Genomic DNA, 22,541 nt, shown 5'->3' on the forward strand with positions numbered 1-22,541 from the left:
TCGCTTTTAACGTGTAGGGATGAAAATACGTTTATCTAGTTTGCCTCATATGTCCGATTTCACTGCCAACGCACAAATGTGCACTCGGTGTTCATCTTTCGGTGTTGGCCTTAGATCGTGTTTTTTTCCCAATATTGTTATATTGTCGTTCATTTTCGTTACATTGAATGAGACTAATTACCTGCTAAATAAAACCACGCTTGTTAGAACCAATTTTCAGTTTTTGTCTTCAGAGGCCGAACAGGTGAATGCAAACCAGCCGATAGTGAAGCCAACGAAAGCGAGAAATGATATCGTGTTTCTCTCCCGACAGCTAAGCTGATCTATTGGAAATGGGTTTTTTTCCTATCGTGAATAGGCAATTACAATCACTGGCAGGCGATCGATGATTCGGCGCTAGACAGAAAGAGAGAAAAAGAATAAACTAAGGAATTAACTAAGGAATTCTACTTGTTTCATAGATTACCGGCCCCAGGAGCTGAACGACTTAGAGCAAGATCGACCTGGTGCTTTCAACTGGTTGCTGCGCTCGTAAAAATCTGTCAGTGTGTTGTTTTCTTAACTAATCGACAATTCTAATGTAAATTGCCCTGCCTTGGACCCTTATGTAAATGTTTGTCCTGATTTGAAAACACTCTTCAGTTTGTACAAATACTCGCAAAAGGGCAATTTATTTAAGACACACATACGTTATGTGACAGTTTGGTTTTCACGTATCTTCCGCCATGCAATAGCGTTGCATTGCGGCGATTTGAAATTAAAATCGGTTACCATGATGTAGTATCTGTCGACATCGCTCATAAAAAAATAGAACGGTGCATTTCGTATACGGAATAAGGTATCTTTAAACAAGTCGACGCAAACCATGAAGGAGAAAAACGGAATTACTAAAGAGTTTGACTCTGGACAGACTCCGTCCACAGTAATGGAAATGGAGAGGGGGTCCCGTAATCGCGATGTCATGGAGATCCCAGGCGGTGCGCTTTGTGGGGATAACTGCCTCCCAGGATGTATAGGGAGCCACTTTGCCTCAACCTCCATGGAGGGGACCTACCGGGCCTATTTTACCCGGCAGAAGCTGGATATGCTACCGGTGTTGTTGCTATTTGCCTTTCTGTTCGACGTGTGCGTCCTGACTTTATATCTGGCAAGTTACGACGAATCGAAGCTGACTGAAATCTCAATTATGGGTATCTCCGTTTTAACAAACCTTATCTTATTCGTCCTGTGTAAATTCAGACTGGTATCGGAGTGGTCTTTAGCCAACGTCATGCCGTTTTTCATTTGGATACTGTTGTGTGGACAACTTTTCGCCCACCTGGGACTTCACTACCATCCCCTTACCCCCAGTGACGGGGTCGGATGGGTGGTGTTTTTCATTTACGCGTCGTATGTCATGATGCCTCTGCGACTGCTTTTTGTGTTATTGCTGAGTGCCATCGCCACGCTGGGTCACAGTTTGATGATTGGAATCCTCGCTTCGGCGAATACCGAGTACCTTGCCTTACAGGTAGGTGGTTGAGACTAGTGTCTCTCTTACAACATACCAAATTTCTTCTCGAGGAACTACCTTAGTCATTTCCTTCTATCACGTTTATTTATTTATTTATTTATTTATTTATTTATTTATTTATTTATTTATTTATTTATTTATTTATTTATTTATTTATTTATTTATTTATTTATTTATTTATTTATTTATTTATTTATTTATTTATTTATTTATTTATTTATTTATTTATTCACCCTACTTGGCCCAAGTAGGTACAAAATATGTTAAACATTCCCATTAAAATGAACAATCCAACGATTTTCGTGTGATTTATAGCCCAATCCCTCACAATTTCATACGTGAATTGTTATTTTCAAATTGAAAAAAACAAACATGTAATTCCGGGGCCATTCAACATGTTGCAAGCAATAAATAACTTGCCAGTACTATAAAATCCACAATTCACAATCTTGTGGGTGTGTTATCTGCTCAGATAAGCGCTCCATCGTAGAACCCATAACTAGTTTATGCTTTTTATTTCCAAGAGAGATTAAAACATTTTTGTTGTTGGGGAGGGGTGGATTTTGACTTGAACTGATCATGTGATTACACGTGGTGATCACGTGGAACACACCGGGAGAGGGGTATATTATAGTTCTCAATATTGATCTTAATGATGTTATTAACAAATAATTTGTGATGTAGACTCGTCACTTTTTATATAAAAGGGGCGCGCATCCATGCTGCTCGGACTTCCAGCCATTGAGTGACAATGAAGGTTAGTTGTTTCGGCGATGTAGTAATAATTGCTTTTTCAAACACTTGTTCAATACCTTCATATGAAAGTTTTGAAAAAAAAATGAATATCCAAATTGTTTTTCTAGTAAGTTTGTTTGGTAATGTATATTTCTTAAGGAAATTGCGTACACAAGATCACGGTGTCCCGGTGTTACTACAAAATCGAAGTTTGTTTGAACTCAGATTGGATTGATTTAGCTGAAGTAGATGCCCTCCTTCAATATTGGACTATGTCATTCTCATATAATACATATTCATAAGTTGATCATCGTACAGTATATCTTAGGCACAGCATTCATGATTTAAAGTTCGAAATATCCACGATACGTGAACACGTGTAGTACAGGTGTAGAGGAACCGTGTACATATTTACCATAGGAACGGGTTTCACGTAATTCATTCAAAAAACAAATTAACGTTGGTCAATATTTGATGACGCCCTCCGACTGAAATTTTCGATGTAGCTTCCTTGTTCCAAATGCTCTATTTTCCAAGCAGTTTTCTCCATGCGTAGTTTAGTTCCGTTACATCAAAGTTTAATAACGCTGAATCTGCATTCAAAAGTTGCCGATATAGTATCCGAAGAAAAAATTCCCACTCACTATAACCTGAAATCGGACACTACCAGCCGAATAACGTGAATAACTACATTCGTCTTATACGTGTGCCTATAGCCTATATCGTACTAAGTCACGTGGCTTAACAGATCGCATTTATTCTACACAACCCCCATTTCACTTGACACTCGCTCTTGTCAAGTAAAAATCCACATTATGCATGCTTTATTTTCATTTCCTAGAACACAATACTTGTAATTATCTCTATACTCACGTGAATAATCGAATCCGCGTAGAGCTGTGCGTAGAGCTTACGCGATGATAAATCACGTGGATTGGGATCGGGCCATGATCGTTTAATTGTGGTAATAATAATCATATTTAAAGGGGCGGTGGTCATCAAGTCGTGTCGTGTTTGACATGGGTCACATAGAAACGTAACCAACACAAGTAAAGTACGCTTATCTGTGCATGTTTGCTCGAATGTTTGCGCGACGACCACCGCCTTTTTTAGTATTTATACTGAAGTTCCTATCCAGCTTATTCTACACAGCACGCACCCCGAAATTGAATTCTCCACTCTGGGACTTAATTACAAGCATCTAACATCGCCGATTATGCATTGCCACAAAAAGGCACATAATTCTTAACGATTTCTGAATTCCTCAACCCCATACATTGACATCAATGTTATCTGCCTCAGTAGTTCCAGGCTGTATCGGAACAAGCTTAAGATAACCGATAGCGAGTTTGTACTACTCGCACGATAACTCCCGGGATATCATTTATTATTTAGAATTTTGTTTAAAAAATCAAGTTTTATATTGGGTTGCATACTGGTCATGGTTACCATGGTTTGCATCGCAAAATCCTATATATGGTGATTGCTTAACATATGATGCGTATAGGTCGTTACCATTAGCAACGCGTTTTTTAAATAAATACCGTGTACAGGACGTAAATATTAGTGATTATCGGATTTATTTTACTGCCAGACACAATGCAGTATATAATGTGATCTGTTCTTATTATATAAACTCTCGTCGATTTTCTCAAATATTTTCCAATGAACTCGATTAAATATAGCGATTTTATTGTCAATATACGGCAGTGTTTCTGTGTTCATCATGAAGTTGGTCGATCTTCCTCAATCGTATTTAGCTCTCTCTTGTGATGTAAAATAAAGCTCAAATGGAAACCCAATTCGACTTTTCATCGCAGTAATCTCGATCGTGTATTCAAAGCCGAGAGCAGCAAGATATCCGGATTATTCGATAATATGATCTTCGAGATCGCAGCTAACGAAATAGCTGCTGTCATTTCCGGTGAATGCAAGTCATTTCCGGTGTACACATAACATGCAGCGCGCATTACGTGAATCAAAATTAATAGCCTTCTATTTTTATGCATATGGCGTACAGAAGAGACCATACTTGACTCGTATTATTATTGGGCTGGCGAATATACTCGTGTTTGCACCAGTTCGAACGTATTGTGAGAAGCTCGCGACAGACGCGCTACAAAATACAAAACTGCGTTGGAAATTGTGCTTGATCATTCAAGTATTAAAATTGTATTCTAGCACGAACATGTAATGAAAATTAACTTCAAATCGTCGTCATGGAGACCAAACCAAAATGATTTCTGCTCTAAAAAAAGATCGACTGATATGAAGAGTTATGTATATTATTACGACTTGCCAGCGTCGACAACAATAAGCGTAACAAATGAAACTCCGGGGAAAGTGTTCAACAGAGCATATCACTTGATGGAGGGATGAGCAGGTGTTTTTAGGCGTTTCATTTTGTCATTCATTGATATATCACGACAAATAAAAATAAGACTTATTACGTTAGCGATTGATATCACAGCTTAAAGGCCGGTACGGTGGTCGTCGCACCGCGTCCTGTTCGATATAGGACTCATAGCGACGTATACAACGCGTGTAAAACACATTGTTTATTTACATGAAATTCGAACACGCGCTGCGCGACAACCACCGCACTTTAAACTTGTCTGCGTATATTGTCTTTGTATAACTTCTGGCAGTTTTTTTTTTACTCTCTGCTGACGGCCACTAGTGACGTACAACTACGATGTTCGATTACGTCTGGTGATTTCAAAGTCAAGTATTCCTCAAATCGTCACTTCGTGGTCAGAACGAATCGCCCTCGGATCTATTATAATTCGTCGAGCATGTACAATTATGAGTTACACATTCCAATTTTAAGTAGAAATCAAAGCGGTGTTATGAAAATCTAAGGTTTATTTTAACTCATATTGTGATGGAAATCTGCGAAGGCCGAAGGAACAGCTTCATACCTAGATTTCTGGTAGAACCTACATCGTTGTAATTCATCGCGCGCTTTCGTAAACAGCTTCTCGCCGGCCGTTCAAATGACACATACCGTGCAATTATCAAGGAATATAGCATTAACGATATATACAACAGCCATTTGATGGAAAGACATTCTGAAGAGAACGCTACTCGTGAATCAGACAGCAAACAAAAAAAATACTCTCTTCAAACATCAACGTGACTCGTAGACCGCTCCTCGTGATCCTGAAATAATTTCCGCATCATTGACGTCAGAGTTTCAAACAAGGGTAGGAACCATATGAGCGTATCTGCGATCGAATCTTGTTCATATTATTCATTTTTGAAGAACTATATCATGAATAAGTGTGGAAAGATGATTATATTGCTAGATACGGCGATTAGGCGTTTGAAAACAAACGCAGAATCCATACTTACCGCTAGTGATCATGGTATATATAATATATTCGGGTCGCAAGAAATCTCATAGATTTTTCTTTGTTATAGAAAATCACAGTTCTTCCGATTCTTCGGAATTATATCACATGACGCGTCATATTGGTTAGATGCAAAATATGCAAATATTAGGAAATCATCTAAAGATATTTCTCTCATTATTAACAACATTCACTCAACCTGTTCGCTCTGTAGAATATGAGAATCAGTACACAATGGCCGCCATTCGTGTTTCCCGGTTGTCAACATATATTTGTATAACCATTTCTTCCAGCTCATGGCTAAATCTTTTTTTTTTTTGATTACTAAATTATACTCGCGCCCTAGTCGCTGACAATGTCACATGACCAATACAGGTAGTGAACGCTAAATCATGATGAAGCACCTGTCGCCGGAGTACAATTTTTACATTGGCATGCGCGTAATTTATCGACGTTTCTAGTTTTCAGAATGACGACCGAGCATTTTTTTTTTAATAAAAATTTCATTTGGCCAGGTCTCCTTTCACAATCTAGACGTGGGAGAACCGCCATTGTTTCCTTTTTAAATAATCTTCCGCGTTATTTCGTTTTCTGACGGTTACTTCTCCCAATAACAAACCTAAATTCGCAAGGTGCACAACTGAACGTGTCTGTCATATGAACAGTAACCACGTAACGATGTATTGTTTCAAAACAACATGCCAAGTGCGCATGCGTTAGTGCGTAAAAAATACTTACATTGGTACTGGCATGGCAGTGGTTGGTTTTTTGGTCATTAAAATCATACACGTGGAGTGTTGTTTATCACTTACTTTAAAAAAAACAAACATTAGTATTTGTTTTAGTGTTTAAAGAATACTCCGAAAATGCAGTTATACAGTAAGACGGTATTTTATTTTCGCTATTGCTATGTTATTGCTTGCGCGTAACGGGTTTCTGTGCAGCATCACGTCGATTGTTTAAGTTACGCGCATGCGCCCCGTATAAACTATACGTACCCAATCGGACAGAAATTTATATTACAAACACATTTTTGTTTTCATTCAGCGATGATGTCTTCTGGATAATGAATTGAATAATATTTAAATTACTAACCACGGGACGTACATAAACAAACGTCTCAACCGGCATTCAACATCGAATTAATCAAATAATACTCGTGTGTGTCGACAGTGAAACTTAACTCGCCATTTTAAATTCAGATGCCCTAAAAGAAGACACTTACCTAATAAGCCGTTAATTGCAGTTTCCATGACAACGCTCGTTACTACGCCGCACTGAGGCAATTCAATTCACTGAATTGAATGTAATTAGCATCACGTATGTACATTTCATTATTGTTCTCTGGGCGCTGTGTTCTTCGCTATTCAAATAGTGTATTTACCTTGTAATATAATTTGAGCTGCAGAATCTACAAGCTAAAATGAAGTTTCAAATTACGAGAGGATCTTCAAACTGAGAAAAGTGATCATATAAAGAGAAAAAAATACGTGACCGCAGAGGATTTCTTTTTGTAATATAACATATTACAGTTACATAATGATAACAAAATCTTTGTAATCGATTCGTTTATCCAGGAGGGCGTATGTTTCTCAATGTGCCCTTTGTGTGAGTAGTGTTCCCATTCGTAGGGTACGTGTTTAGTCACAGATTGTCCACGGATCGTCGTGCTTGAAACATGTTTAACAAACTAGCCTAAGAATGAGAACCGCATTCCTCGCAGCCGTGTTTTGCTTTGAATGAGGAATACTGACTCGAGTGGCCGTACTTCAAAGAAATATGGGTAATTGTCTCTCGTTAGAGTTTTACAGCCACAACGTTAAGTTCAATCGGTCGCACGTGGGTAAAACAAAGATGCGTAGCAATCGACCTCATTAACAGCGAGTAAAAACTGTCTTCGCATCATTTTTACGACCGTTCTCATACGAACATTGTATCAGAGGAGCGTATTCGTATATCTGTGCCGATTAGAAGTGCGCGCGCAGTGTAATAAACAACGAACAAACACACCATCACGTGATGAATATATAGCGCACTAGTACTTTACATATAGTTTCGTTTCGTTTAGCCCGAAATATACATAGATACTAAACAATTTACAAAATGGAGGTCAGTGAAAAGAAACTATACAAAGAAATCATTGTTAGAAAATGTGTTAATAACTGTAAAACGAAGTGTGACTTTGAAAGAATTGCCTTCAGTAAATTTTCCACTCATTATTTTGTATCAGACATTAAAAATATTTGTTTATCTCAGTAATACTTTTTGACGGACTAGCTAAAATGGGCAATTTAGTATTAAAGAATAATCTGGAGAATGTTACCAGTATGACATGATAAATTATGTAATAAAAACGTTTTAACAAATGTTACCGTATTGTTTATAGTTTATGACCGTATAGCATTAATTCCGCCATGTAAAGACGAGAATTACGATACCATTAACGCGTCATTTTTTTTTAAATATGATTTCTCGATACTGATTTTTTATATATCTTATACACGAAGAAAAACGCTGCATGCTGTTGTGAATTTATTTACGTTAATTTACGTGATTGAATGTTGGCCAGTGTAAACTCTGAGAACAGGTGTGTATCATGGAAACAATGAGCAGGGACGTTTACAGAAACTAATATATAAATATAAAATAAATCTCATTTAAAATCTAAGGCAACTTTTCACACGATCAAATTGGGTGAGTAATACTAGTAACTTAAACGCAAATACAGCAAATGTGTCGTTAATATACCACACGCAGCTTTGATGTGGCACCGTCGACTCTGCAGGCGAGACACGGTAAAATCAATTTACAGCTGTTTCGTACCCACCATTCCGGGACTAGCGGCTACGCAATGGCCACGGCACGAATTTAAGGAATTTCTCTCGATTACGTGTTTTGAATCATGTATCAACGCCATTTTTTTCGAATCATGAAAATCCAAATAAAAAAAAATATCGCTGAACGAGGTCGGGACATGGCCACAATAATATCATTTGTTACAATGGAGTCTTACAAAGTTATCTCAAGTACAATCTATATTGACTGATTCTTTAAATAAGAAAATTCCATTATTAACACAAATTTGTGAGTATCGCACGTTGAAATGAACATCTACTTCACACTGACACCAACTGTTACAAAGTTCCCGTTATTAATATTTCGGTTTCTATTTGGTAATTTTGAAATACTGCTCCAGACAACTGAGAGTATACCGACTGCTTTGACGTGACACCCCTTCGAAAGTTGTTAAACCAGAGAGCTGTACGGTTACAGACACCAATGTGTTGCCAATAACGATTACATCTAACCCGCTGTCTCACACGGCCTGGGCATGTCAACAAGACGTCATTTGGAAGCGACAGTGTTGCCATGAAACGAGACGGTATTCGCGACGCGTGCGTGGAAGTATTTGCACGGTTCTTCCACTGTTCTTCACTTACTTAATCAGCGCGAAATTGTCTTCGCTTCCAAGAAATCACCCCATGGCATGCTTCATGGAACTGAGTTTTTAATGTTATTTTCGAGTAATTATTTTGGCATAGTCTACCGTAAAACATTGCAATATAAACTAATATTTCCAGTTTGTTGCTGCCCACTGAACTCAACATATGAGAACTAGGGTTGGCGTGTCAACAGAAATAGTGATGCTCAGTCCCGTGATAGAAGAACTGTGAGTGACGATAACGCGATTTGGCGCTTTGCAAGCGTTGTCACATCGCGGCCAGATTAACCTTCCTAACCAGGCTCCTTTCATTTCACAATATAACACAGTAGTAATTTGAATAGTCTATTCCAAATAAATTGATTTTTAAGAAACAAATTAGACCCGAGCATAACGGTCCAATACATTATCCATAATTGCTTTTGGGGGATATACTATTTGTTGTGCATAAATGTAGAGAAGACAGACGTTATAAATGTGTGGGTTGTTCTCCCGTCTTCCCTAAATTTGGTATTGGTTGTACATTCCAAAGAGACATTATCAATACTGTTCTACTGTTATATTTCCCACGTTGTGTCTGCCGCGCACTATATATATATATACATACTGTGGCCTTAATTGGCCGTGGTTGACGCGCCGCGTCGTGTTCGATATGGAACACATAGCGACGTATACAACGCATGCAAAATACATTGTTTATTTACATGAAATTCAAACACGCGCTATGCGACGACCACTGCCTCTTAAAAGTGTGAATTGCTGGTGATCACGCACCAATACAGCACTAATCCTGCTTGACAGCTTGTAGGTGCTTGGTCTAGCATCGCATTCTGAAATCAAGTGACGTGCCATTTAATGTCACTAAATATGACGAAACACTCCCTATCATATGACATCTCTGCTACTTTTAGATTTACAGTTGGAAAATATATTGCCTAGGAAATGAAAGCAATTATCGGGGAAAATGTCAACGCATTGTAGCGTAAAATCGAAAAGTGGCGGTAATATTCAGTTGGCATGCTATCAATATCGATGAAACCCGGAATTGTAGTTTAATATACTAATTGACTTTACTTTGAGTGTCGCCCTGTCATTTCCCTGTCTTCACTATCATTAGTTTTCCGCGAATTCATCCTTCATCTGCTTTCAATATTTTACAACGTCCTCTCCCAGTTGTGCGACTTTCGTTATATAATACGCAAAGATTCGGGCCGATTAATAGTATCATGATACACAGTCAGTTTTAGCTATTAATTAATCATCGTCAGTCGGTTATCAAGAGAACCCATAATGCACTGCGAGCAAGTATGGGCGTACGTATACAGAGCTGGATGAAGTGCTGGGCAATCCAACACAGTTAAAAAAAATGCTGAATTAAAATCACCATTTCCGCTGCTGAATTAGAATATGTCGAAAAACGCCCAGCTTTGGGCTCGGGCAGTGTTTAGGGTATTCTACTGTGTTTTTATTATTTAACTGTGTGTATCTTGGCCGGGGGTGTGTGTTGTCTCTGTAGTCAGCCCACAAAAATAATGTTGTTTTTTTTGTTTTTGTTTTTTTTTGATATCGTCATTAATTAATTGGTAGGCAGGGGAAGGGCACTTGGAATGATAGAAACCAGTCAGTGGATCTCTCAGAGTTGTACTAAAGAATGTTTAACGCCGCATCCTAGTAAATCTTAGTTAAGGTTTAACGCGTTTATGTTCGAAAAAGATTCGATATAAATGACATGATTGATAAACTAAGTAACGCATTTACCGGCAAGTTAATTGTATCGTGCTTTGATATTAATAGTATTTGACAATATATCGATCACACTATAACGAATCAATGTCAAGTTTCCAGGTCAGCGACCAATGCAAGGAGATACTTCGTCATATGCAGCCACGTGATTCAGCTCTGAGGACACTGGTAATTAAGTTAAATGTATCAATATGGATGACTTCATTAATCTTTTAGACTAATAAAAAAAAAAAAACATTCTGCTTGATGTTATAATAGTGTTCTTTTGGTGTTCCGCGCACCCATTTTGGATTAATAATACGGACTGTTAAAGAGCGGCGATCGTCGCGACGCGCAAGTGCGACATTTGTCTTGATAAACATTGAATTTTCCTACAATCCAATGCGCTCCTCTAATCCAAATCATGAGTATGTGTTTTGACCAAGGCGCAACGTACACCCGCCGTTGACTCATTCGATACCAATAACCAAAGAAATTATATCGTTAAAGCTTACCATCTACTCGGCTTTTACTCATTAGTCTGCACTACAGTCAAAGTCATCATCTTTGCTCATATGAGTCCAATATCTCGCGCATGCGTGGCGCGACGACCGCTGCTCTTTAATTGAAATAATACGCGCTTTTGAATAGTCTTTGTATTTGACCGTGTTGCGAATACAGTGTTTTAACTATGTGGTAGATTTCAACCAAGTAGCAAGCATATCCAAAAAAGTATCAAAAACTTTTCCCCTTCACCCCTTCAATCATAAAAGTCATGCTCTGGGTCCGTCTTCAATTGCAATTAGCGTACGATTCGTCGGAAAATTGTAGCAAAGATGGCGGTATTCGTTTGATTGAATAATAACAATGCTATTGCACACGCGCTACAAATTACAGGTGCGTTAATACGTTAAACAGTTTATTTTACATTTTTGGGGGGCGATGAACCATACCTTAATGTATTTATCAAGACGCGCTAAATGAAACATAGCCTTTCAAAAACGATGAAAATTTTCAATAATACGTGTACTTGTATATAAATTAGCATACATGTAAAAATAACCAAATAATACCGATTTCAAATTATTAAGATATATTTATCAAATGCACGTATTTACATTACATATGCATATTACATTAGTTGTCTAATGTTTACTCTCTATAGCACTGAATGCCTCCATCCGCCATGGAAAGGTCAAGAGGTTAATCCAGTGCGCAGGTAGTTAACGCATGTACGTTTTATTGAACAAATTGTACGATCCAATTTATTTTTCGCGGAAATAAACCTTGTTGTCATGACAGCATCTCGATCAACAGGTGGTTTTTGCCAATAAACGGCGATGAAATGAACAATACACGCACTACGAGACCACGTAATGTTGTACATGTCGTCTGCATTGAAACTGCTAATAGAATATTGGAATATAAATTACTTGGACACCATGTGAATAATTTCAATCGTTGGTTGTGTTTTAATTATACAAATATACGCGACGTCACATTCAGGACAATGAACGCAATCTCATGCTAACCTGAAAATACAACACTGTTCATAAAATAGTTATGTCCAGTACAAATACGTGCTCTCGTTTTCACTGGAACAAATAGTGACATAAAAAGTAGTCCCACCTCTGCAATATAAAAAAAAAAGAAATTGTTAATTAATGACATATTTTCGTATATCGCATATTTGCCGGGCGAAAAAACATCGACACCCGTACGCTCCTCGAGTCTGGTACTTCAAAACCTTGAATTTAATAATATTACTGCCGAAAAGGTTACGACGATGAATGACCTCGAGAATTGGTAATAAATTTAATTTAATCCTCAAAAGTCATTCCGACTAAAATATTCTCTATATGGATGAACAAACGTTATTTAATAGCGAATTACATAAAATATAATCCCATGTATTTATACATGGCTTTTATTTTATTCATATTTCAAACAGTCAGTATTTGTAGTCGACGATGCTTTTGCATTCGCTGTACGACACAGACGAACTTTAGGCAAGACAAAGTGTTACTCTCGACTCGCACGAATCATAAAAAATGCAAATCCAAGAGTAACCGTCAATATCGTACGCCGACTGTAATCGTCAACAATAAAATATATGTACATCAAGATTGCGTATCCATTTCACAGCAAACAGTCAGGATGAATCAATTCGCATGAAATTGTTTATGCTTTTTATTTATAACTCAAACAGTTAGAGAAATATTCTCCTGATTTTTTTTCAGGAAGGGTTACCCTTCACCTTGGAACCAATCGATTAACTATTGATGTTGCTCTGGTTGCATGGAAACAGTATTTTCCATTTATATCTCAAAACATTATGAATGTGTTGCCCATGGAAACAAGTACCAATCGGTTAGAGGTTGGACTTTATTTTTTGAAAAAATGGAAAATATAATATTTGCATTGATATATTTGTTGCCAGATTTGTTTTTGAGCTATTGTCCTTCCGACGTAAACCAGGTGAATAGCTTATGTCAATAAAATCAATGTGATTTGTCACAAAAAGACGTATTCTCACTACCGGGATATGAGTATTTGCATCTGTGGCGGAGATTTGCGCACAAAGAATACCTTCTAGTTTTTTGTGTTTTTTTTTTTATTTTCGTCGTTTTGAATCAGACATGAATTCATATTGCTATACTGACTGTCCATATATAGAGCTGGCAATTTGTCTAACCAGATGAATATAACTCGCTGCCCCACTAATACACGAAGATGACCTATTGGGCCAGAAATCGCTGTACGATTTCGAGCTGGGCTGGCATCATCTGATCGCATTTCCGTTTGCTCAATCATGAACTAATTTACATTTGTATATCATACTCTATGCATTAGTTCTATTTATAGCATTGTGTGCGTGTGTGTTGAAGAAAAAAAAAACACGATATTAAAATTTATGTTAAAAAAACAATGCACTTATTCCGGCCCCAGTACAGATGTTGAATCGCTAATATCCTAAACTCTCATTTCGACTTGTATTTTCATCTGAGCACGTCATACTTATTGCTGTCTCGTTCGTGGCGAGTAGAGTAACAAAGACCGAAATCGTTCTCCAATTGTATATTTGAATGTCCTGTGGCAGGTGAATAAACTTGACATAAAATTCCCCGAAATTCTAAAAAAAAAATGTATTCGTTGTGCTCATTTTTGTGTGTGCATGAGACGCCGAGTCGACTGTGCGTGTCTTGAACCAACTTCGATCGAGCCCGAAATTTTGCTGAATAATGGCGTGCTGGAAACCCGGAAGTGTTCGAGTGTAAGATGTATATAGATACCACCAACAAACTAAAAACATTGTGTCGATTTGTATTCACTCATACTTGATTTTAAACATCGCTTAAAAGGAAATAAGATTATCCATCACCTGCAATTTTAGATTTATAAAATACCCTCTTTTTAACACGTAATATTAATTTGTAATAAAAGTCCGACGACCTTTACGTAGTTTCCGTGTTTCTCTCATATCCCAACTAATCCCGATACCGTGATATGTAATATTGTGTTAGCCTAACCTCGATCGTTTCCACGCTAATAACCAGATTGTTTTCATGCGCAGTTTAAATGGGAATAACCATACTGGCGTAAAATTTGTACGGCAGTGAATTCAATCAGCCAGGAAAGGGCAGAACGAATTAAATTGAAACACAGGGTCGAATCGTTTATAGTTGTGAGGGATAGTTTGGTAGCGGCTTCCGTTTGTCGGTGTTCACTGTATTTTGTGACAGTTGTTTAAAGATTACGCCGTTGTCCGGAGGATGACATTGTCAAGGTTTTCATTAACCTCATTAGACACCCTAACTTTTTCTCACCAAACCTCGGTTTTAGAGGCGGTTCCCAACTGTTGCGTTGATTGATATATGTTTTTTTTAATCAGATACGTTCATCCAAACGCCGCCTCGATTCAATATTCTCGTCGTGATCAGATTCAATTGTTCGCCCTAATACCAATCGAAATAAACATGATTATTACATTATTTTCCCTTTTTCTGACAGTATGACGTCACGATTATTGCAATGTACACCAGCCCAGGTGATCCACGCGTTCGATTTTAACACCCCTGTGACGTATAGAACCAATCTCCTCCTCGTAGGTCTTTGCAATTTACACAGTGATAAGTAGTACGTATCGAATCGTTCGGAGTTCGGTATACAACCATTGGTATACAACCATTGTTTGTATGCGAGACATATTTCGGCACGGTAACAGAAGAGAGACGTTTACTAGTACGCTGATTCAAAACCACAATACTACTCACAAGAATGCACTTGATTTATAGCAGCCACAATTATCGTATCGCTCACACTGCAATGACATAACCGACCTTTACCATATAAATCCATAAATTGGCATAATTTATCTTAAATACAGCTAAAATTACACGTACATTATTTTGCATTATCAATTATGTGTAACAGCAGCTTGGTGTGAAATTTGTATCATTGCGCCACGGTCTAAGCACTTCTCATGTTCGTACACCTACCGTAAAAATAGAGCGATAGCAAACTGCGGAAATAGCAGAATCGTTTCTATTATCAGTCAGATTTGAATTAGCTTTTGCAGTAGGTGATTTGCCATAGCTTAGCACGGTACCAATATAAATACAGTTATAATTAACTCTTCCCACGTGAAAGCGAGAATATAATATTTTAGTCAGCGTTGATTATAAAACTGTGTACAATATTATATTCCAATAATGTATTACTGAATCTGCGAGAACGTGACTTGCATATTTGCGGAAACGCCGTTTAAAAATATTAATAATCTAGCCGAGCGCATGCAAGCCGAATACATATATTCAACGCATACATTGGTGGTTTTATTTGCAGACTCTGTGGCGCTAATACCTGCCCTACCCGAACCCCGGGATGTGGATATCATAACTCATACTTATCCAGTTTAATTAGTTATTGCCTAACTGAATGTTTTCATCCGATTTGTATGACATGTGACCATGTGTATGTGCATGGGTTTAATGGGAATATATTAAGTTGCTGGTGCAGTCGACTCCGAACACAACTTAGGTTGGAAATACATTGTGCGAGTAATTGGGATGGACCCGTTCTGATATCTCATCGCTGCCACCAGGTACAGAATATGTAAATGAGGGATGTATTTAAAGCAGGGTAGTCGTCACATGCGCATACGTCAGATGGCCATAGCGTGTCATTTTTTTACAAACACGTGTCTACCAATGAGCCTTTTCGTTTTTAGCCGTGTTGTTATCGTCGCTTGATAATCAATTCCCGCCCGTGCGCAGGTGACGACCCTCTCGCTTTAAGCTTTTCACTATTTTACATAGAAACACGGCGTTGGTTTAATATATTCCTAGAATATAATATCGTTAGATTTTTTGGGAGTGAAAACACACAAACTTAAAAGTGCAACTACTGAAATAGCATTTTAATATTTGAGATACAACGAGCGGTGACGTAATTCTATCGTCAACGTGACGTTTGCTTTTGCGTTTCATTGTAGTGACATATTTAATACGTAGTACAATCATGCAAATGTATGCAGACGGTATTCGATTAACTGAATCCGTTAACTAGTTTAAAGAATGTTTTCCTCTTTCACTAATATATGTTTACATATCTTGTCTATGCATGTAAAATTGCTGTATTCGTTCATATTGCCTCTCCGTAGAGTTTGATTCGTCCAATAAACCAATACGCTGTGGCCATTTTTCAGACTCCCTCAAATCCTTTTCTAATATCAAAGCCATGGACACTTTCTCTCGAGACCATTTTGTCGGTTTGAATCACCATGATATTATAAACTTTTTGTTTGATTTCAAACGCGTATCGCGGTAATGTAATGTATATTTCATTGTTCGATATCGAGATTTGCCATTTCCTCACAAAAAAACCTTCGCTACGTTCGTCATTGTACCAGTTTATTGAACTCTCAGTGCCACACTTAATTTTAGAGTTTATTATGCCATACCATTCAGTGTTACGCTTTGCTTAGGTTGTTCTCGGGCGTTGAGCGAGCGGCAGAGATGAAAATGCCGTCTTTTCCACTCGATATAGTGCAAAAGCATAACGCAGAATAGTAATTGAAACCTCTATTCAAAGCGGTGAATCTTGAAACGATTTTAAAGAGCTACATTCGTGAAAGCAGACTAGAAATAATGTACTGCGCTACGTGCAGTGAAAAGCGCTCAGTAAAAATGTGATTGAATATTCATTTTTGGATTGTACAACGTCTTTTATACATTTATGAATTATATACATACATATATTCACGAGAGATTATCCGTCTGATTCAATTTAACTCGTTAATAAATCTTTAAATGACTAAGTGCTTTGGTTTACGCAACCACCCGCTATTCAACATCCTGACAATTAGTTTGCGAGAAAAGTTCATTAGCTTTCGACGTAGAGCCAGATATTGTTCTACGTACATTGTTCAAAGTTAATTAGCGGTCAGCGCTCTACAAAGTAACGTATTTTCACTTCAAATTATGTGGAAAAAAACCTTGAGTTTAGTATGCGGACATTAGGCATAAAGCGTTACTGTAGTTGTGTCATTAAAGGTCGCGTATGAAATATACAACGCGCGTAAGTACGTGGGTTTTTAACGCAAAAATCGAACGCGCTGCGTAACGACTTTGGCGCATTAGTAGTTAAAATTTCAATGTGTTATTTTCGTTCTATATAGGCAGTTTTGAAGTATAATTCTGATTGGAATTTAGCTTTATGTGTCGTAGACAAATACGTTTTGGCAATCAAACACTCGACACCGAAATACAATGTGTAATCATTTTTTTTAAAGTGCACCGTTTTTTTTAAGACCCGTTGTCGCGGTTTTGCATCATGTTTTTATTTTGCGCGGCCACCATTTTATATATGGTGACCTTTCTCCCAGTTGGTCAATTGTAAAGTGCAGTCACAAAAAGTCACGAAAATTTTGTTCTTTCACACAATCGTACAAAATTCGTAAGTCAATTAGCGTTTCATCAGCATGGTTATAAATTTACTCAGTCATTTTTTTTTTTCAAATTAAACGTGGAACACGGATGTCGCTATAGCAACTGGTTTTCATAGTTTGTCCTTGTCTCTAATCTTCTCGCTGTAGATGTCATTTCGTTCTGGGTAAATATTGAAACAGAGTCCCCTGCTGACGCACGAGCATTGTGTTATGCCTGACGGAAATTTACTACTAAATAAAAAAACAATTCCCGGGAGGTCGACTAAATATTGTATGTTGCATGACAATTAAAATTGATTGGCAGAAAAATGGCGCCAAATTAGTAAATGGATCGGATGCGAAATTTGGTCCCAGACATGACAACAAAGACAATGATAAACTGGTCAGTATATGAATACAGTATATGCAATATATATATACTAATTGTTATGTATATATTCAATGGCAGCGGCAATTGTTTGGGGGAGTCGCCCCTCCAAAATCAAGCTGAAACCGTTTTGTGTCAGCAAAATTTGCCCCTCAAAATGCAGGAAAAAGCGTTTCAGAGGGTCTAGATTTCAAAATCTTTAAGCGGGAGAGTGCCCCGACCCTTTGTCGCGAGGCTGGTGAGCAGATCTCGTTCACCCATGCAAAATATCGTGCCGCCGCCTCTGTAAATAATGCTGGCGAATACAATATTATTATAAGCACGTGTTCCTAGCGGTAACCACGGTTACTTTACCTGTGTATACTTGTGGTAAATTGTGTTGTATCAAGTGCAGTACAATGCAGGTAAGATGTCAAATGTCAATCACTAATATTCATGGTGTCGAATCATCATCAAAAATGTAATTGAGAAAACGTTAATTGTCTGTCGTTAATTGTCGTTGTCGTGTTAACTTCAGTATGTGTCAACATAGCGTGTTTCTATATAGCAGACAGGTTTTTGCGTAAGTCTTCCCAGTTAACAAATTATTAGATTTTATTCTTAAACGCTATTGAATTAGTTTTGAGACTCGGAATATGAATTACAATTTTGCTTAATTTTACTACGTAAATTTATAAATTTGTTTGTTTGTATCCATAAATATCTCCGACGCTTTGATATTTTAAAAATGTGTGCTTTGCATGTAGAAGTGTTCATATATTATTGTAAGCTAGAAAGAAATACATCTCAATGCATTTTAATTTTTTCCCTTGAAATAACATTGATGTATTTCATATTTATATAATTTGACAGCAGTGCTTAATCTCGAACACTCGGGCAATGAAGCGTAGACTTTGTACGCGCAGCTTGGCGGTGATGTGTTCCGTTGTTGTCGTCAGTTCGGGTCACACATTTGATACTTTCTCTCTGTATATATATATGCATATGTTATTTCCTTGATATACATTTGCTGTTGGTATTGTTAGAAAGTCTTCCTATTTTTATTTAATATTATTGATATATACAAGAGTATAATTACATCCGATTTAACATGAGAAGGTGTATATTTCACAACCTCACTAGAATATAGGTCACTGCGTCGCAAATCTCTGCCGAAACAAGCAACTATGGCAAGCGAAGTACAAATATTGAAGTGCACATCATGTTTCCATCCCGTCCCGTGTGACACCCTAATAGCAGTTTCATTCACGCTCAGTACAGAATAAATAAAGAATGTTATTATCTGTAGCGGGTAGCTCATTTGTATTACTAGTCACGAAGAACTGTTTCTTGGTCGGATAAAGCCGTGTTTGTTTTCAATCTAGACGGCTTCACCTGATGAATGCTGGGTAAAGTAAGCTCTCAATGCATCGTTTATCGCGCGTCGAGCTGTTTCCTAGCAACAGCTTTCCGTTCGGCTAATTAATATATTTTGCACGACGGTCAAAAAAAGACTTGAGTCAACGAGGCGGAGATATTTGTAATGTATGCATGCGTGCGAAGAATTTTTTTTTTTTTTTTTCAGTTCACAGATTGAAAACCTGTGAATATATGTTCGGTGCATGAAATTACATATCTTTTATGATTTTATCCTGTAAGGCGTCGTTACCCGCGCGCGTCGTACACACGCGCGCGTCTATATGATAGCTCATAAAGCGCCGCAGTTATCACGCTGCGCGTGTTCGAAAGTATTTCACACGCACTGTTTCCGTCGCAGAGGACACGGCGCGGTGCGGGAAACACACTTCATTTGTTTTCACTTGTGATAACCATGGCAACATTTGTAATCAGTTAATCCATGCTGCTTAACAGCATTTGTCAAAATTTGAAGTGACATTATCGACATCGAAACTGGTTGTTATTTGTTAATAACGTACAAGTACTAACAAGCTAGCAAATCAGTTAATTATTTCAAATTTTAGCGACCTCGCTGAGCGTAACATTTACGTTCGTTAGTGTAACGATCCAGTTCTTTGGGGCACATCTTCAGAGATTTATATTTTTAAGCCAAGTCAGATTAATTAGTGATCCAAACTACATTAACTGTGATTGTTTGAATCATGCCACTCTCGGAGAACATTCATTAACGACATTCTTCCGCCGAGAGTCTGAGTCACTGTTATTTTGAGAAATCATTAGAAAACCAACTTATTTTGTCGACGTGTGCAAATTTATTTTATTTCTCGTTGCCATCTGTTTACAGCAATTATATATGCAAATTCTTCCATGATAATTAGGTGTGAGCACACATAAAAATGCGTCGAATGTGTGTGTGTTTTATTTGGTTTTATCGGTTAGTTTATAATCGTCATTCGCCATAAATAACGTCATTCTGTGTCGTTTCAGTGAATTTTAAACACGATCGCTTCAATGTTTGACATCGAAATTACTTCTCTGAAACAGCCATGTAGATAAAGACAAGACTGTACTATTTACTATTGCTTGAAAATTAAATGTAAATTTAATATTCCATCTCAAATATTGGAGACATTTGTATATGAAATATTTATTTTTTGGGGGCCTCTGGTATGTTTTATTATACATTTAATTTATTTATATAGTTCGTTTCATTATACGCTCATGCAACAAAATTATATGCAATCGTAACGCTGTAAATCCCTTCACTGTGTTTCTCTGCTTTGTTTGTTTTCTTATTGCTAGGCGCAGACGACGAATAGGTGATTTTCCGTACAATTGCGAGATCTCGCGAGATGCATGAAAGACGCGCGTCGAACGTCTGCCGCAAAAATCGAACGATTTGATTTTGAACTAGAATTTCTTTATTTCGCAGCTTACATTGACCCGCCGATCTTCGACAGAGGAATATTGCTTCCGAATACCCTTACTTAATCGAAATTGCCTATCATCAAATGTGGACAGCACATAATTAAGCATGGAAATGTCCCCGAAATACTTTCGCGTTTGTCGAATCCGACGCGATGTTTAACGCGACTACGACGCTATGACCTCTGTTTGTCCTGTTTTTACGTTCAATTTCACGCATAACGCGTGATTCTCGCAGTGAACGGAAAATGGTCTATTGCGGATTTATGCATGTATTTGGAATTGTTGTGCCGTCGAAAGCCTTTCTTTTCCCTATAACTGTAATTGTGCATTCACTATGTGGTTTCGATGTATATGTATAGTGTCACTTTTAGACGTATCTCTACTTTTTCAAAATACTCGCTGCTGTTGTTTCAGTTGTTGGGCCACGCCGTCTTCGGTGTGGGACCCATGTCATCAAACGCGCGTTAGACGACTATAGCGCTTTACTAATGGAAATAGGTTTTCTTTTGAAACAAACAAATAAAATAAGCCCAAATAACCACACGTCTCCACAGCATATTTGCAGCTTATTGTATCCAATTGTAGACAATATTGACCGAACCAAAACCAAAAAATAAAGCAAAAATCAACAAGGAAGAGATGTGACATACAACTAATTTACAGAGAGCGAGACTTCTCAATATATTGAGTTGAATTTCCACTGTTTTCCAGCATGACTATTACTTTAATTGAGAAATTCGTTATGTGTACCGATCACGGAAACTTAACCATATGTTTACATGTATTTCAATCAGTAACTATGGCAATAGCCTCTGTAATGAGAGAGCTATCTTCAGTTCGATGCAAATCCGATGGTGATGAGCATGACTACAGGTGCCATGACGTCACGAACGTCAAACTACGCATCTAAATTCTCTTTGACACTAAATATCATTAACATGTTTCCAAAACGAGGCCAAGTTGCTCTGAAATGTTGCCATGACATCGAAATAACATCTCGCGTCAAATGAATGATAGAATTCTATTGTCAACTGCAATCTTTTTATAAGCTGCGTTTTTTTTTTTTTTTTTTTTTTTTTTGATTTACAGGTTGAAATCGATGCATTACCAATGAAATGAAATACCGCATAGCTGATAGCTCATCGATTTCGATTTTGGGAATGCATGTGACGCATGTGTTTTGAAGTTGTACATCGTCACTATATCTAATCCTTCTAATTCCGTGCATATTCTAAAATTCACAAACTGTATAACACACTTTCCTAAACATGATTGAGAAGTGTCTGTCCTTTGTGTTTTACATGTTTTTATTATTATTATTTTTTGGACCATGCTTGTGTGAGCGTTTTTGACAAATGTTCAATTTCCCGTAGCCTTCATTTAATTTATGTAATATTACGTTTACGGAATGAACCTTGTCTTGGTCAAATTAATACCAGCTCAAATGAGCCCAGAGGTGTGGAATATAATCACATACCACGAGACATTCTTAAATTATTCAAAACACGACTAACGTCAGTGAAGTCACGAAGGATCGCGTCCGATTTGTAGCGATCAGGACTGGTGTAATTTAGAAAGCGAGAGCGTACAATTCCCACAGGCACCTGTCATGCACTGGCATAATCCGATAAAAA

General features: G+C 37.6%; 1 protein-coding gene across 1 annotated transcript in view; it reads left to right on the forward strand.

The window, feature by feature from the left end:
• The first annotated feature begins 472 nt into the window (after window positions 1-472).
• Window positions 473-22,541, forward strand: part of LOC100372163 (adenylate cyclase type 3) — a 45,191-nt gene continuing 23,122 nt past the window's right edge. Inside the window, exon 1 of the mRNA XM_002734049.4 lies at window positions 473-1,510. Coding sequence (XP_002734095.1) covers window positions 866-1,510 — 645 coding nt within the window. The 5' untranslated portion in view covers window positions 473-865. The remainder of the gene's footprint in view (window positions 1,511-22,541) is intronic.

Source organism: Saccoglossus kowalevskii, chromosome 14 (genome assembly GCF_978046115.1).
Source record: "Saccoglossus kowalevskii chromosome 14, keSacKowa6.1, whole genome shotgun sequence".
NCBI classification, from domain to species: domain Eukaryota; kingdom Metazoa; phylum Hemichordata; class Enteropneusta; family Harrimaniidae; genus Saccoglossus; species Saccoglossus kowalevskii.